At 37.0% G+C, this 16,699-nt stretch overlaps 1 protein-coding gene across 3 annotated transcripts; it reads left to right on the forward strand.

Annotated features, from left to right (window-relative positions):
* Nucleotides 1-1,449: 1,449 nt before the first annotated feature.
* LOC121966994 (TNF receptor-associated factor 2-like) lies at nucleotides 1,450-15,619 on the forward strand. Of its 3 annotated transcripts, none has more exons than XM_088070887.1 (11): nucleotides 1,450-1,496; nucleotides 2,643-2,852; nucleotides 4,364-4,442; nucleotides 6,370-6,468; nucleotides 6,998-7,159; nucleotides 7,289-7,363; nucleotides 8,220-8,294; nucleotides 8,878-9,441; nucleotides 10,152-10,329; nucleotides 10,790-10,938; nucleotides 12,288-15,619. In XM_088070887.1, the coding sequence occupies exons 2-11, from the start codon at nucleotides 2,665-2,667 to the stop codon at nucleotides 12,504-12,506; spliced, it is 1,788 nt and encodes a 595-aa protein (XP_087927013.1). In that variant the 5' UTR covers nucleotides 1,450-1,496; nucleotides 2,643-2,664; the 3' UTR covers nucleotides 12,507-15,619. The 3 variants fall into 3 exon arrangements, with proteins under 3 accessions (XP_087927013.1, XP_087927010.1, XP_087927011.1); XM_088070884.1 differs by lacking the exon at nucleotides 1,450-1,496 and adding an exon at nucleotides 1,910-2,125; XM_088070885.1 differs by lacking the exon at nucleotides 1,450-1,496 and adding an exon at nucleotides 2,153-2,356.
* Nucleotides 15,620-16,699: the final 1,080 nt, after the last annotated feature.

The raw sequence follows: 16,699 nt of genomic DNA on the forward strand, positions 1-16,699 counted from the left end.
TGTTCAAGTGAATTTGTATTTTTGGGAGCAGCAAAAGTAACAATACTACAGTGTTTAAATACTTAATTGCAAGTAAAAGTCCTGCATTTAAAATAACACAAGTAAAAATACAAAATATCACACAAAATGTATTGAAAGTAAAAGTACTGAGAGAATACTGAGTGCAACCTGGTGTTACGTAGTTATGTATTATTATATATGGTATATAGTAATAATACTATTTTAATAATGCATTATTTATTGTATATAAAATCGTAATTTGTAAGGTAACTAACAAAGGTAAATGTATCAAAATAAAAAGTACACTATTTACCTCGAATGTGGAGTAGAAGTATAAAATAAGATAAAATGTTAACACTAATGTTTGTATTTTACTTAAGTGAAAAATCTAAATACTGGCATACTGGGTGTGCAGAACATTTAATTTACAAAGTACTAACTATTGCTGTCAAATACTGTAAATATAAAGTAAAATGCACAATATTTTTTGCTCTGAATCATAGTAAAGTAGAAGTATGAAGCAGCATAAAAGGGAAATACTCAAGTAGAGTGCAAATACTGTACCTCAAAGAACTAAATGTACTCCGGCACTGCTTTTCTTCAGCTTCCAAACAGAAACATGCGCTGTGCTTCAGTCTGTCCTCTTCCCTCTTCACTCCCACTCTGCTGTGACTCATTCTCGTTTTTTTCAGCTCCTGATTTACTATATTCCTCTTGTCCACTTTAAAAAATATTTGTGTGGCTGAATGTGAACATGTGTAGTGCATTAAACAACACATTTGTTATGCGGTTTTTAAGCCATCAACTACAGTATCATAGGCTGCTAATTTGAGTGTGAAATACAGTGTGTGTTTGATTTTCAGTGAGATTTCATGGACTAAATAACATGTACAACTGTAAATTAAGAATGCGAAATAACAACCAGCAGCTTTAAAAACAGAGTTTACAAAATGCCTTGACAAACATAGCAAAAGCAGAAATATGATACATAGAAGGCAATAAGACAACAGAAGGACAAACAGTCCCGCTGAACACACGTGAGACAAAACAGATAGTGAGGATGAAATTAAAACAAGAAAAAAAAGAAAGATAAATAGAATAAGATTACATTATATTTAGATTTTTTTAGGGGAAAAACTATATTTCTAATCATCATCATTACATATTTAAAATTATATTACAAAATTATTATAATATTTAAGCACTTTTTTCCAGGTCATTTGTTCTTTTTTAAACTCTCTTTTTCATTTTTTTAAAACAATTTTTCAGATAATTTTCTTGTCTCTCATGTTTGTGTAATTTTTTGTTGCTCGTTACTTTCTTCCCATGTTTGTAAAAGAAATCAAGTCAGTTTGTTGAGGTTTCAAAGGTTTAAGGAAATTTTGATGCAAATACTTGTGTACTTTTTCTCAAGTAATATTTTGACATGGTATTTTTTCTTAAAGGGTTGACAACTTCCTCTACCATTACCACAATGTAAACAAGCACCATTACAAGTAAGTCATTCATGGAACTTTCATAAATTACATATATATATATATATATATATATATATATATATATATATATATATATATATATATATATAAACATTTATAAAAAATATAATAATATATAATAATATAATTAATTATACCTACACACATATATACATGCACACACACACACACACACACACACATATACATATACATATACATATATAATGTGCATATCAGCACAAATATAAAGATACAATAACCAGAAACATTAAAAAGACATGTGATGTGCATTTCTAAAAATCTGTTACTGGATGTTTATTTCACAACAAAGCGAGCCCGCCCACTCGTGAGTTGTGAACCAATGGGGGTCGCGCCTCCACATCTCGTCTGCCTATCAACCCGCGTTCAGCCCACCGCATGACGTAACACCCAGTCTGAAAGTGCAATGGCGATATTGGACAATAACAGCCATCGCTTTTGGGGGACCACATCTAGATTATGTGGCTAACGCTGAAGAAAACACTTCCAGTCGGCTGCGAAACCTCATGTAATATCGGCACACCGCGCGAGCGACTCCCTGCGACCAGGAAAGGTGATTTCGAAGCCTGTGCGCGCGATGACAGTTTAGACGACAAAAACCGCTGGTGAGTGCAAACTCTGGTGATTGTAGGAGCGTTCACCGAGGAGCTGTTTTCCTGTTGGTAAACGGTGTGTTTGAGGCTGCGAGCTGGGGATGTGAAAGGGGCGTGGCGGCGTGCCGTGCTGGGTACCACTTCTGACTGAAAGGATGCTGATAGCTTAGCAACAGCGACAAGGAAGGGAGAAGGAAGCAGAGCAGAGACAATGGATGTGCGATTTGTCAGCGTCGTTACCGGGTAGGCTGAGCAGAGCGTGTATTGTTTGAGCAGAGAGAGAGGCAGTGGCAGCACTTTGTGCCAAGTCAAGCACAAGAAGCAGCCATGGATGCACACTGGAAATGTAAACAAAGGGTGTGGGCCTCTCAGCCGGCCTGTGATGGGGAACCATTGCTGGAGGATTTTTATGTTACACTCATGGCTCAAAGACAGTGTGTTTAAAGGCCAGGAAATAGCCATCACCGCTCCTCTCTGTAACTGTTGCATCAAAATGAATTCTTCTTCACATCTTCTTCCTTCCTCGCAGGTGTGACGTGTGAACAGACACCATGGCCACACAGGAGCCATCCCCTCCCTCGTCCATGGAGAGCAATAAACCCGGCTTCCCCAAAAAGATCCTGGGCAACAAGCTGGAGGACAAACACCTGTGCAACTGCTGCCACAACATACTCAGACGACCCTTTCAAGCCCAGTGTGGACATCGCTTCTGTTCCTACTGCTTCAACAGGACTGTGAGGTGAGGGGCCACACCACCCACAGACCGTACCATGTGTGTCTTAGGGAGTAACTACAGTGGTGGAAAATGTAGAAGTAGCAAAACCACAGTGCTGCAAGTAAAATTCAAGCATACTAGGGGCTGACAGATTATCGGCCCGGCTCATCATTGGAGCTGATATTCGGCATTTTGCCAATTATCTGGATCGGCGTTTTATTTAAATGATAGGTGATAACATAAATAAAAAGTGCAAAGAAAGTGTCAGCATAGGAGGAACTTCAGGGCATTACCTTGTTTGTTTTTGTTTTTGACTTTTCTTTCTTGCGTATTTGGTGTGGTAATTTTGAAATTTGTGGTACATTTTCTTGTACCTTTTTTTTTTTTTTTTTTACTAATTTCTTGCTGATTTTTTGGTCATTTTTTCTTAAGTTGAACTAAGTCAAGCCAATTTGCTCAGGTTTTAAAAAAATAAAGGTCCCATTTTATGTATTGTAGTATTCTGGATTTGTACTTGAACATGTTTTCATGCTTTAATGTTAGAAAAAAACCCACATTATTTTTGTCGCATTTGCTGCATGAATACTACATTACTACAGTCACCCTTTGTTTGTAACATACAGATTTAGTGGCTGTCTCTTTAAGCCCTTCTTCCAAAAATCCCAGTGTACTCTGATTGGTCAGTGTTTTCTGGTCTTTCTTATCTGTGCTCTTGGCATCTTTGCAGTGTCATTGCATCCAAGAAAAGACTCTAACAGCACTGTAGCAGCACTTTTTACCTTTGTATAATGTACTTGTGACATCACAACTTTACGGAAGTCCTGATGGCTCGTTTAAAGGCACAACTGCTGAATTTGGGTTGTGTGCATTTCTCTGTGGATTGATTATGTTGACCTATACCTGCTTTAAAATAAACAAAGACATGATAATCAGATTTTAACAACATGGGACCTTTAAGTTACAGTAGCAAATTTACCACAGTGTAGAAATATTATGTTACCAGTGAAAGTACTGCATTCACAATGTTATTGAAGTAAACATCAAAATATACTTAAAGTTCCAAACAAAAAAACTTATTTTTGCAGAATGGCACATTTCAGAACAATACAGTGTGTATTCTATGATTTGATTATGATTGTTGATGCATTCATGTGTAAGCATCACTTTAATGTTGCAGCTGGTAAATGTTTATTTACTTTATATACTGTAGGGTAGGTTAACCTTTAATAATACGTTACCATTTATTTGTTCATTATATTTTGCATTTTTAATCCAAGTCTGAAAAGTATCTAAAGCTGTCTAAAAATAAGGTGGAGTAAAAAGCACAGTACTTTCCTCTGAAATGCAGTGGAGTAGAAGTATTCGGTAGAAAAAATGGAAGTACAACTAGCGTAAATAGTACTTAAGTGCAATAATTGAGTAAATGTACTTTCAACTGCTGGGAATCTCATGTTTACATAAGTTGTATTTGCAGTATAAGTAATATTGTGTACATTTGCAGTATATATAATGAGTATAATGTTGTTTTGTTGCAGTAATGGACCCCAGAAATGCAGCGCCTGCATCAAAGAGGATATTTTTGAAGATCCTACATCAATTTTGAAACAAGGATGTGTGAGTATTAATACATCTATATCAAGTTGAGAAAAATTTATTAAATTGAATTTCTTAAGTCAGGCTCATATTGCACTATAACAGCTCCTGACCTGTAGTATTTGGATCAAAGAAACTCAGAGTTAGGGCTTAATTTCTCCATTAATTGCCTTTAATTGCATTTTTTTCTATCACTTAAATTGTCTGATGTTATTAGTCAAATAAGTTTATGATTGTTATTATTTATATAATTTATTATTATGAATATTACTAATACTACTACTACTAATAATATTAGATTAATCATTTGTTCATAAAATGTCAGAAAATAGTAAGATAATAGCTCTACTTGGAGTATGCATGCAAATAAAAAATAACTTTATTGATGAAGATAAAATAAGATTTAAAAAAATAAAGCTATAAAAACAACAAATGTAACATTTATACATGCATTTCAGTATGTTAAACATATAAACTTGGTGCTCAGAACACTCGCCTTGAGTTGCAGATGTCGAATAAAAACACCTTTTTAAATGAAGAATGAATCAGTATCAGTTTCATTTTGACCAGTTTGGACCCTGTTCATACCTTCGTTCAGTTTCATTATGACGTCTCTGCACAGTAATACAGACATAGAAATGCTGTGAGGGGCGCAGCACTTAAATTAAGAATGCCGATGTAATGTTTTCACGGCCAAGAAAAGTTCAGTCAGTGTTGGTGATCAGGAGCTTCTCTCTCTCTAAGAACCAGAAACCAGAGACGTCAGTCTCTCACTTGTGATGTCATCATGCACGATCATGTCTGGAGCTCCACAGAAAGTTCATGGGAGCCTGATTTTGTGGAGCCACACAATTTTTTCTTTCAATTTTTATACCGAAATGTTTTTAGGTTTTTTTTTGTAGTCTCAGTGCTCTCTGACATCACAGATTTGGGTTTTAGCCCTCTGGTTTTTAGATTTAAGAGAAAGCTGTCCGTCTTTATTAATATTTTTGGACTTTTTTTTCAGTTTTGATTTTTATTGTTTACTTCAAACAGCAGTGTTAAAATTTTTACATAGATCACTCACTTGCTTTTAAATTAACACATTAACACAAGCCAAACAAATGACAATACATATTGAAGAAGACACCCACATACATAATCATGCACAAATATAGTAAAAGAAGAGGCAAGTAAATAAGAGAAAATAAGACAATGTTATATTAATAATAACTAAGTTCATACGTGTAATATACTCAAATGCATTTTTAAATGTTACATTTGTTGTCATGTTAACTTTCTAAATTATTTTATCTTATTTCATCTTCGTCAATTAAGTTATTATTTTTCATTTGCATGCATATTCCAAGTAGAGCTAGTATAAAGAGCATTATTATTTTCTGACATTTTACAGACCAAATGATAAATCAGTTAGTAATAATATTAATAATAATATGTTTTAAGGTTACAGTTATTTTCTATTGGCATGCATATTCTAAATAATGCTATGCTGCTGGAAGATTCATCTTGGTTTAAGTTTCCCCACTCTGTGTTAAAAAAGGATCCCATATATCTGTACATGTATGAATTTTGAAAATGGGCGTACTTCCCCTTTAAATGCTTGTAATAATGCATGAGAATGAACCTGCCCGCCCCGCTGCAAATCGGCACTCACAGCTCACTGACCTGCAGCCAGAGTTTTGTAGCTTTGAGTTCAGAGCAGGAGCTGAAAAAAAGCTGCCTCATGCTTTATTTGTAAGCGCACATAATATAAATATTTTCTTTATTTATTGCTGTTCTCAATGCGCTCCTAATTAAACAACCATATGTAACTTCCAGTTTATGGCACTGAAGGATGTGTTGAATATACAGCTTTTACTGAACATAAATAATCTATGATATGGAGCGGGGCATGTGGAAAACTTTGCAGCGTGACGGCAGATTCTTCTGTTTTCCCTTGTTTTTTCAGGCTTTTCCTGACAACGCGGTTCGGAGGGAAGTCGAAAGCCTTTCAGCTGTTTGTATCAATGAAAACTGCACATGGAAAGGCAGCATCAAAGACTATGAGGTGAGGTGACCTTTGACCTACTTTACATTGTTGCTTTATATATTTGTTTTAGGACATGTTTTGTTTTTGCTGAATGTCAAAAATTACCTGAAATGTAATACAATGCAGGGAAAGAAAAAAAAGATTTAAAAAAAAGTCAGATAAATAAATAAAATAAAAATACATGAATATGTACATAAAATAGTTGATAATAATAATAATAACAATTCTTTTTATTATCATAATTAGAATTATAGGACATTTTCACCTTTTTATATCATTCTAATCATTTTTCTCTCTCTCTTTTTAAAATCTGTTTTCCAGGGTATTTTCTCGTTTTTCCCTAATCTCTTGCAATTTGTTGCCATCTCTTTTCAAGTTGCTGATAGTCTTTCTAGTCATGTTCTTGAAAGAAGTCAAATCAGTTTGCTCAGGTTTCAAAGGTTTAAACGCATGTAAAAGGCATCTGAAGCAGCACAAGATAAATGTAAAGATCACCAGCTTAAACAACTTAAAGCTCTATTTTCAATTTCTTTTTTTTATTTTTCAGCTGAACCACGAGGGGAAGTGTGAGTTCATGATCATCCCCTGCCCCTCCTGTAAAGAACGAATTCGCTTCAATGAGCAGGAGCGCCATAATGAGCGGGAGTGCCCGGAGAGAACGCTCAACTGCAAGTACTGCAAGGAGCCATTCCACTTCAAGAACATCAAGGTTAGGAATGATTTATTTAGACGAACTGTAGCTGAAGATGCTCGGCTGGTCGGAGCTGCTGCCGCACACCACAGCAGCTCTTTGTGTGTCTGCAAAAGAAACATTGTTTGGTTTTGTTTTTTTTTTCAGGCTCATGATGAGATCTGCCCCAAGTACCCGATGATCTGTGAAGGCTGTGCCAAGAAGAAGATACCCAGAGAAAAGGTGAATCTGTAAATCAGCGGTGGCTGCAGGCTCTTCTAAAGTCCACATTTACTAATAAAAAGCCTTAAAAAGTATTAAGTGGTTGAAAAGTTTTGATGGGTCTAAAATGTTTTTGAGTAAGGTTTAAAATGAAAAAGGCAATGGGTAGCTTAACATGAAATGGCCCAAAAATAAGCAAGAAATTGGCAAACCTTTATGAGAAAATGACATAAAAATATCCTAAAAATGCAAAGTAGAAATATAAAAAACAAAAAGAGACAATAAAATTACAATTACAAGTGCAATGGAATACATTTTTTTTTACTGTAACATAATTTTAAATATATAATTATAAGAATTCTAAATGTATATTTCTGGACATTTTTCCTTCTTTTTGGATAATATCTATTTATCTCCTCACAGCTACTTTTCAAGTCATTTTCTTGTCACCTTTTTGCCATTTAAAAAAAAAAAAAATTCTATTTTTTGCAGTTTTAGGAACCATCTTGCCTAGTTGCTCGTCGCCTTTTTCTCATGTTTTCAAAAGAAATCATTCAATTTTCTCAGGTGCCAGAGCTTTTAATGCTTGTGAAAGGTGTCTGAACATAGCATAACACAAATCATGTCGATTCGGATTCTAAAGGGTTAATAGAAGGAAGATACTGTTTGACAGTGGAATAGACTTTGGCCCAACACCTGCATTTGTACTGTGTCCATATTTTAACCCCTTCAGACATCACCATGTGTTTATTTTTCAGAACAACTTATGCTTAGCTCTGTGAATTAAAATACAATAATGCATAAAAGGCACAAATGCCAATTAGTAGCTTCTACACAAAGTTTGTTATTAATACTTTTATTGTGATTTTTTTTCTAGTATGTGGACCATATCAAGTTCTGCAGCAAATTCAGAACTCCGTGTCGATTTCATGTCGTGGGATGCGACATGTCTGTAAGTAGCCTCATAAATTCAACCACACATAATAGGGACTGTATGGGAATTATGAAGGGGAGAGGAGGTCAGCGAAGAGGGAGGGGTGCTTTCATTTTTTTGTGGAGAGTGCAGGAGAGCTTCTATTAACTTTTTTCTCACCCCGAGATGAATTTTTCTCTTGAAAGATTTATTGTCAGAAACATTTTTGAAAAAATCCAAGATGGCTTTTGTTTGTCATATTTACACGCTGAGCTCTTTGGAAGCTGTCTGAAAAAAAGTGACCCTGGCATCATAATATTGATTTGATTGACTGTCAGACATCTTATCTCATACATATCAATCTATAGCACTATCAACAATTTTCCATAAATATCTTATTTTAACACTTAAGCATTTTCAATTTTTAAGTCCAGGGTAGGGTCCAAAGAAAGTATTAATGATGCTGAGGAGAGTTTTTTTTGTTTGTTTTAAATAAAGTGAAATATAAGATTTCCCCCCTCCCTACACAAATAATTTTCATACAGTCCCTAAAGCAGCTGATGAGACTGCATATATTTATTATTTTTATTTAATTTTCCTCCTGTCACCTCTCTTTTGGCAGGTGGAAAAAGAAAAGATTCATGACCATGAGCGCGCCTATGCCTACGAGCACCTCAACCTGCTGCTGCATTACATCATGGGCATGAAAGTGAGCATGGAGGGCCTGCAGCCCAAGGGACTGGAAGTCGCCGGACACAAACTGGTGGAACTCCAACAGTCCCTCAGGGAGCTCGAGGCCAGAGTCTCCCAGCTTAGCACCACCTCCTCTGGGCCTCCCGTGCAGGGAGCCGCCGCCGCCGCCTCCTCCTCATCCTCCAGCTCCTGTCCACCCGCTTCAGCTCCCCTCCCTCCGCCTCCCACTCTGGCTCCCACTCTGTCCGTGTCTACCTCCTTCACACCTCTGCCTAGCTCGGTGGGCGCGGCGCTGGAGCTCCAGCTCCACAGCGAGAAGACCAAAGTGGTGGAGCTGGGTCGCAGGTGCACGGAGCTCGAGGTCAAATCGGGCACGTTTGAAAATGTGGTGTGTGTCCTGAACAGAGAGGTGGAGAGGTTCGCCACCACCATGGAGGCCAGCAACCGTCAGCACAAACTGGACCAGGACAAGATCGAGGCTCTGAGTAACAAGGTAGGACTGGAACTGTGCCGTGTCCTTGAAAAATCACACTCACTCTTCTGAATCTAATGTGATCACACTGACATGATTCACATATTTTTAGATTCAGTGTGACTCACAATTCCAGATAAAGATGTAATTATCTCAAATGTCCTTGTGAGTGATAATAATAAAAGCCCAACATGCCTGGCTAAGACATGAAGTGACTCTGCTGAAAGCCTTTAAACCTTTTCAGTTTTTATGTGCCAAACATTGACTGGATTTGACCCTTTGAAACCTGAGTAACTTGGGTTGAAAGTAGGCAAAAAAGAGTTAAAAAACAGAGAGAGAGAGAAATGGACCTAAAAAAACCCTCAGAAAATAATATATATGTTTGTATTTATTTTATGTATTTTTTGTTACAAAATTTTCAATATAAACATAGTATAAATAAAATTTTTGGACATTTTCACCTATTTTTATTTGGGGGGGGGGGCTCTTTTTTGTAACTCATTTTAAGTTGGTTTTTTTTTTTTTTTTTTACTTTTATAGATTTCTTGCAATTTGTGGTAGGTTTTTATTGCCTGCCTTTATTTAACCATGTTGTTTTAAGAAATTGATAAATAAATAGCTTGTGAGAGGCATCTGAATGTAACACAAGAAACCCGATGTCCCTTCAGGTCTCAAAGGGTTAAAGAAAAATTAATGACCCCGCATAAGCTCAGTGTGTGTTTGTTTTCCAGGTGCGACAGCTGGAGAGGACGGTTGGGCTGAAGGACCTGACGGTTGCTGAGATGGAGGGCCGGCTGAGGGAAATGTCTGCCACTACCTTCGACGGCGTCTTTGTCTGGAGGATCTCAGATTTTGCCAAAAAGAGACAGGATGCCATCGCAGGTCGAGCCCCTGCCATGTTTTCACCAGGTAACACTGGCTGTTATTACAGATTAGAGGTCAGAGGTCGTGGCTCAGATCCTGGTTACTTGACAACCGTTTAATCCTTTTTATTTAAATTCTCTTTTTTTGGAAATGTTGACACACAAAAAATACAGTGAGAATGTCCCACTGTATATATGTGCGCGCGTGTGTGTGTGTGTGTGTGTGTGTGTGTGTGTGTGAGTGAGTATTCACATGTACTGTACAGTATCTTTATATGCATATCTGCCCGCATCGACCTACAAGGTATATGTATACAATATACATACAAAAAAGGCATATACCCATAAGAATAGCATAAACAGAGCGTCCAAACTTATTACAGACATAAATACGAATATTGAGATGAGAAAATGATGATGATAATAACATAAACAGTAATTTAACCCTTTAAGACAGTAGCTTCATTATCTGCAGGAAACATAATTTCCCTTCCTTCTCTCTCCAGCCTTCTATACCAGTAAGTACGGCTATAAGATGTGTCTGCGGATCTATCTGAATGGAGATGGGACGGGGCGTGGCAGCCACTTGTCCCTGTTCTTTGTGGTGATGAGGGGACTGAATGACGCTCTGCTCAAATGGCCTTTCAACCAGAAGGTAAAACACCTACAGACAGAGGAGGGATATTTACCAAGAGTTTGCTATCCATCAAGCTGTTTGTCCTCATAGGGACCTCACTAGGGTTTGGCTCTGGTAACAGTTCAGAAAAGATGCTGAAGTTTGAATGTCTGGTCTCATGCAGTCTGTATTTTAAGTCTGTGGTTTACATTACAGATGCATTATGAAGTTACTTTCAGCTCAGAACCACCACACAAGAAAAAAGTGCATCAAATTTACCTCCCTGTTCCTGCATCAGTCTCCTGCTTGGATATGTACTTTTTAACTATCATAGGCTAAAATCCAGTGCTATATGACTGAAGCACCAGTTAATATTTATCAAGAAATCAAGTGCTGAAACTTTGTCACCTGTTTTCACAGATGTAAAAAAAAGAGAGAGAGAGAGAGAGAGAGAGAGAGTGAGAAAAAAATGATCTGAAAAATAATGAGTTTTTTTTTAAATAAGGAACAAGCAATAATTTTTCATTTTATTTGATTGATTTGATATATTTTGCACATATTAAAAATGACAATGTTATACTTTTTAATAAAAGCAGACATGTGCGGGGAACCCAGAAAACCCTTAAGGGGCTTGACAAGTGGGGTTCCCTATGAAACTATCAATCAGTACAATCAGTAATCCCTTTACACTGATAAAATTTTTTAAAAAATTGTTTTAAAAAAGTGTGTGTGTATGTGAGTGTATATATGTATATATATACACACACACACACACATTAGGGCTGTCAAGCAATTTTGATTAATTATATTACTCTGCGATTAATGAATCTAAATTAAATCATATACATCAGTATATGCTGGGAAAGTATTTTAAAAAAATGTTATTAGATTGAATTTTGCCTGATGAGTGAATTGATGAATAATTGACATTATAGACTTTAAAGTTTAACATCTCTTTTATTTCAGAGCTTTTTTTTTTCACTGTTCATATGCAATAATGCCCCTAACAATCAAAAATACAACCCAATATGCTGAGGAAACAAATTCAAAAATCCTTCAGCAAGAACAAAGATAGAACTAAGTCCATGGTTACTCAGTTGTTCCTTGACATTATAATGATGGCTTGACAGGTGGGGTTTGTTTGTTGTTTATAGACAGAAGACAGAAATAATTACGTAAAAAAAAAAAAAAAAACGAGAAGGAATGGTGATAAACATGAAAAAATACACATGGTGGGCTATCGTTACTGTAGGATATTTTTCACAGATTTGTTGAATGAATCCATATCTTGGAACCTGTGTATGTGATACTAAGTTTTTACATTTTTTCATAGTTATAGTCACACAGGAGGAGTGTTTAAACATCTTTCTGATTTGTCTTATATCCAGGTGACTCTGATGCTGCTGGACCAGAGCAACAGGGAGCACATCATCGACGCCTTCCGACCCGACGTCACTTCCTCTTCCTTCCAGCGGCCCGTGAGCGAGATGAATATCGCCAGCGGCTGTCCGCTCTTCTGCCCACTCTCCAAGCTCGACGCCAAGAACTCGTACATCCGTGACGACACCATCTTCATCAAGGCCATCGTGGACCTCACCGGCCTCTAGACGGACTCCGCAGAAGTGGTACGGTTTGGCAAAAACCAGGCAGCTCTTTGACCATTACGGCTTCATTTGGGCTCGATCGTGGTCCCTTTAGGGCTCTTGTTCAGGCATCTTAATGTCCCCCTGCAGCTTTAGGGAGACAAACATGCTTGCAACTGTATGCTGCATGCGGCTGCAGTTTGCTCTGTCGAGGCGGCGCTGGCATCGTCATATCGTGGTGGAGAGAACCACCGTCATTGCTGTACATTTCAGGTGCAAAATTTTTTTCTTTTGACGTCACAACACGCCGCTCCCATGGTGGATGATATTAGTTGTGCACACGAAGTTTTCAGTCAAAGGAGAAGCGAGCACCGGTGCAGCGCGGTCAGTGCGGTGATGGGGTTAGAAGCAGAGATGTCAAGAGTGAACAGTTATGATGGAGTGAAAAAGAGTGGGTAGCTTTTATTTTGAAATCTCCTGCTATTTGAAGGGGTGTTACAGGGTTGTAGACTACAGGTAGTTCATGTGATCAATAGAGTTAGAGCATGGCTTTTGCTTTTTCTTGCAGATTGTGGATATTGTGAGCTTCTCAATTCCAGTGTCGAGTGAATTTGCATAGACAAACGTGGAGTTATGTTATGAATAAGATTACAGGCGTTTTTTTTGCCTTTTTTTGTTGGGTGCAAAGTGCATGCCGCTGGCTTTTTTTTTTTTTTAACGGCTCCTTATTTTGACTGAAGGTTCCTCTGTTTGTTGTTGTTAGTGACTTAGCCATCCGTGATGGTGGACATTGCCTGCATGTCTTTGGATAACCAGGCTATTCTACATGTAAAGTTGGTGTTGCGTGTTTGTTCCTATTAGGGGCTGGGTGGTTCTGATTGGTGGTTTGGTACATCTGTGGAAGATACAGTGGAGTTACCAAGGAGTCAGGGCAGCGTGCCGGTTCAAGCCTGAGGCATAAAGCTCGAAACAAACATAACATAGCTGGAGTTTTTTCCCCCTCCAGGGTACGCTCACTAAGCTCACATCTCAACACATAGTACTGTGCCCCCACCACAGATCGAGGTTAACACAGATTCCACGAAATGAAGGAATTGTCCGTTCCTTGTTTTCTGTCCATAATACAAGTGCATATGTGTTTCTGCTGCTCTTAAGATAGAATACTGATGTGAATCTAATATATATGTTGGTGCAAATATACATGAGGTAAATGTGTGTGGAGGCTGAAATAAGACGGGATTGTAATACTTTGTTGTAGAGCCATTATTGACATTATTTATTCCAGATCGATGTTCAGTAACCCTTTGAATCCTGGAGCAACATCATGTTACTTGTGCTGCTTTCAGACGCCTTTCACAAGTATTTAGACCTTTGAACTCTGAGCAAATTAGTGCAATTTCTGCCAAAAAAAATGGGGAAAAAAAGGAAATAGCAACTTGGCAAAAAATGCCCTTCAAATTGCAAGAAATTAGTAGATTTAGAAAATTATTTCTAAAAAGCTAGTAAAAATGTGTAGGGAAAAAAGCTAGGAAAAAACAATATTTCTAATTATCATAATCACATTTTTAAAATTATTTTTACTAAATTATTATAATTTTAAGCACTTTTTCCACTTTTTCCTTTCTTTTGTTTAACTAATTTTCAGGCAATGTAAACTTGTATTTTTTTTAAAATTATTTTTACTAATTTCTTGCTAAGTTTTGGGTCATTTCTTGTTTTGTTGCTCATTGCCTTGTTCCCATTGTTTTTGAAAGAAACCAAGCCAATCTGCTCAGGCTCCAAAGGGTTAAATATGCTCTCACTGATTTCCAAATACACAACAATCTCCATTTCTATCTGTTCAAACATGTAATTTCTCTTTGTGTCCACCAGAGGTTACTGTTCTCCTTACTTAGCATGCATGCTGAGGTTTTTAAAGGTTTCCACGCTGGCCTGTTTTGAAAACCAGTCTCGACCTGTATTGAAACCTCTCTGTGCATGGGAGGCTTCAATTCATTCCTCACTTATGGAGTTTCACACCGGTTTACTCTGTGAGCCACAGTGTGAAAGTGTTTATTTGTATTTGTTTGGAAATGAAAATAATCATAGAATAGTTATTATGTTATATCTGGCGACGGCATCTGTTCAACGGAACGCCGCTGCCTATATTCATAGCAATTTATAAATATGTATCTTTCATATCATAATGTTGAAATAATCTATATATCAATGTTAATATACACCAGATGTTATAATAAGCATAGTATTAATGAATACCTTATTAATTCTATATCTATATACCAGCTTTTTGTTTGTCAAGATGGTTTGAACAGGCCAGGACGACCCCCTCCCCCCATCCTGTGCAGTAAGGACTTCCGATTACTTCCAGAGTGCAATATATGATTATGTCTGTTAGGTTTGATGACACCTTGGCTTTAAGGGTTTACAGAGGTCACACTATTTGTTTACATCACTCATTGTGGTGCTGAAGACCATTTTTTTAACTTTGCGGAAAAAAAAAGCAAAATGCTAACACAGGCTTCTATTAGTCAGGAGCTCTTCATGAAGCTAAGTGAGGTTTTTTTCCAAATACCATTTTAATGTTGAGGCTTTAAGTTCTATTCTTAACTTTAAAAAGACTGAGCGTGTAACGAGTAGGATTACATGAACTTTTTTAGTGTTCTTGTAACGTGCCAAAATCAAAATATTACCTCCGTATACTAACAATGTTGTATTTGCAAGTTATGTTCTATGCTAAAATATGGTGCCAAATATGTTTATATTTCAGTTTGTGTGCGAGTGTGAGTGTGCCATTTTAATGTGATGCATGGGTCACTGTTCCTTTAAGGCACCAGAGGAGAGAATTAATGCTGTCCCATGAATACAAACCCTCCCGAGGTTTTTTGAATGTAAGCCTTATTGTTATTATTATGATTTCTTTTCTATTAACAAAACAACAGTTCTGTAAATGTGATGCAGTTGACTTGAACCAACTTAATTTGTGCACTTTGTATCTTTTGTTTGTCCAAACAGGGTATTTCATCGAGTGATTTATGTACCTTTAAATCAGAGCCATATATATATTCTGATGTTGATAATATTGATGTATTATGCTAAAAAAAAAGACATGCAGTATGTAATAAAGTTTGCTGGTTTCAGCTTGTTGAGTATTTTAATCATATTTTTGAGCTTTAGGATCATTTACTTAACTTTACTTACATTTACTTACTCATTTACAAAAGTATCAGGCAATGAAGTCAAAACCCTACATAAGTTAATGAACCAACATGTTCCCAGCAAAATGTACTTAAAGCTGTAGTTGGTGACTTTTATGTTAAAAACAAGATTTTGTCATATTTGCTGAAATTTTCACTACATCCACCCAGTAGTACATGAAACAGATAATCTGTGAAAAAAAATCATGTTTGTCCCCCTCCTCATAGTGCTTTGAATGGTATTACCGCAGGTTAATGAAAACAACCAATCAGAACGAAGAGTCTTTCACGCAGCTGTGCGTCAATGCTCATGAACTGGGGTCAAACTGTCAAACTAGGCGGCATTGATCAAATATAAAACGTCATTCTGTTACTGCATTGCCTATTTCTCACCTCAAATGTTTCAGAAGCACAGTTTAGTGTACTATTTAGCTGTAAAATGAGAACGTTTGTGACCCGGCCACCATGTTGGACATAACTGACCAAGCTTTTAACTGCAAAATGACAAAGTTTGCTGCGGCTGGTGGGCGGTGTTTAGTTTTTGGCTCAACTGTTTCCAGCATTGCAGCAGGGTCAGAAACTTTCTCATTTTACAGCTAAACAGTACACTAAAATATGTGTCTGAAAACATTTTAGGAGAGAAATAAGCTATGCAGTCACAGAGTTTTGATTCATACTTGACCAGATGCCTAGTTTGACAGTTTGCCTGCAGTTCATGAGCAGTGATTGACATGATTGACAGCTGTGTTACAGTCTCCCAATCTCTGACTGGTTGTTTTTGGTGAGGTGCTGTAGATCCTTGCAAATGCCACTAGAAGCACTATGCAGACGAGAGGAACTTTTTTTTTTTTTAACAGATTTTCTGTCTTGTGCATTACTTTGTGGATGTTGTGACAGTTTCAGCAAATATGACAAAAATTATTTTAATAAAAGTTACCAACTGTAGTTTTTAGTATCAAAGGCACAAGTGGTCATTATGCAGAAAATATCCCCCGAGACTAATTTGTTATACGTGACTATATG

This window comes from Plectropomus leopardus, chromosome 20 (genome assembly GCF_026936395.1).
Source record: "Plectropomus leopardus strain MGB_pleo_1.0 chromosome 20, ASM2693639v1, whole genome shotgun sequence".
NCBI lineage: Eukaryota > Metazoa > Chordata > Actinopteri > Perciformes > Serranidae > Plectropomus > Plectropomus leopardus.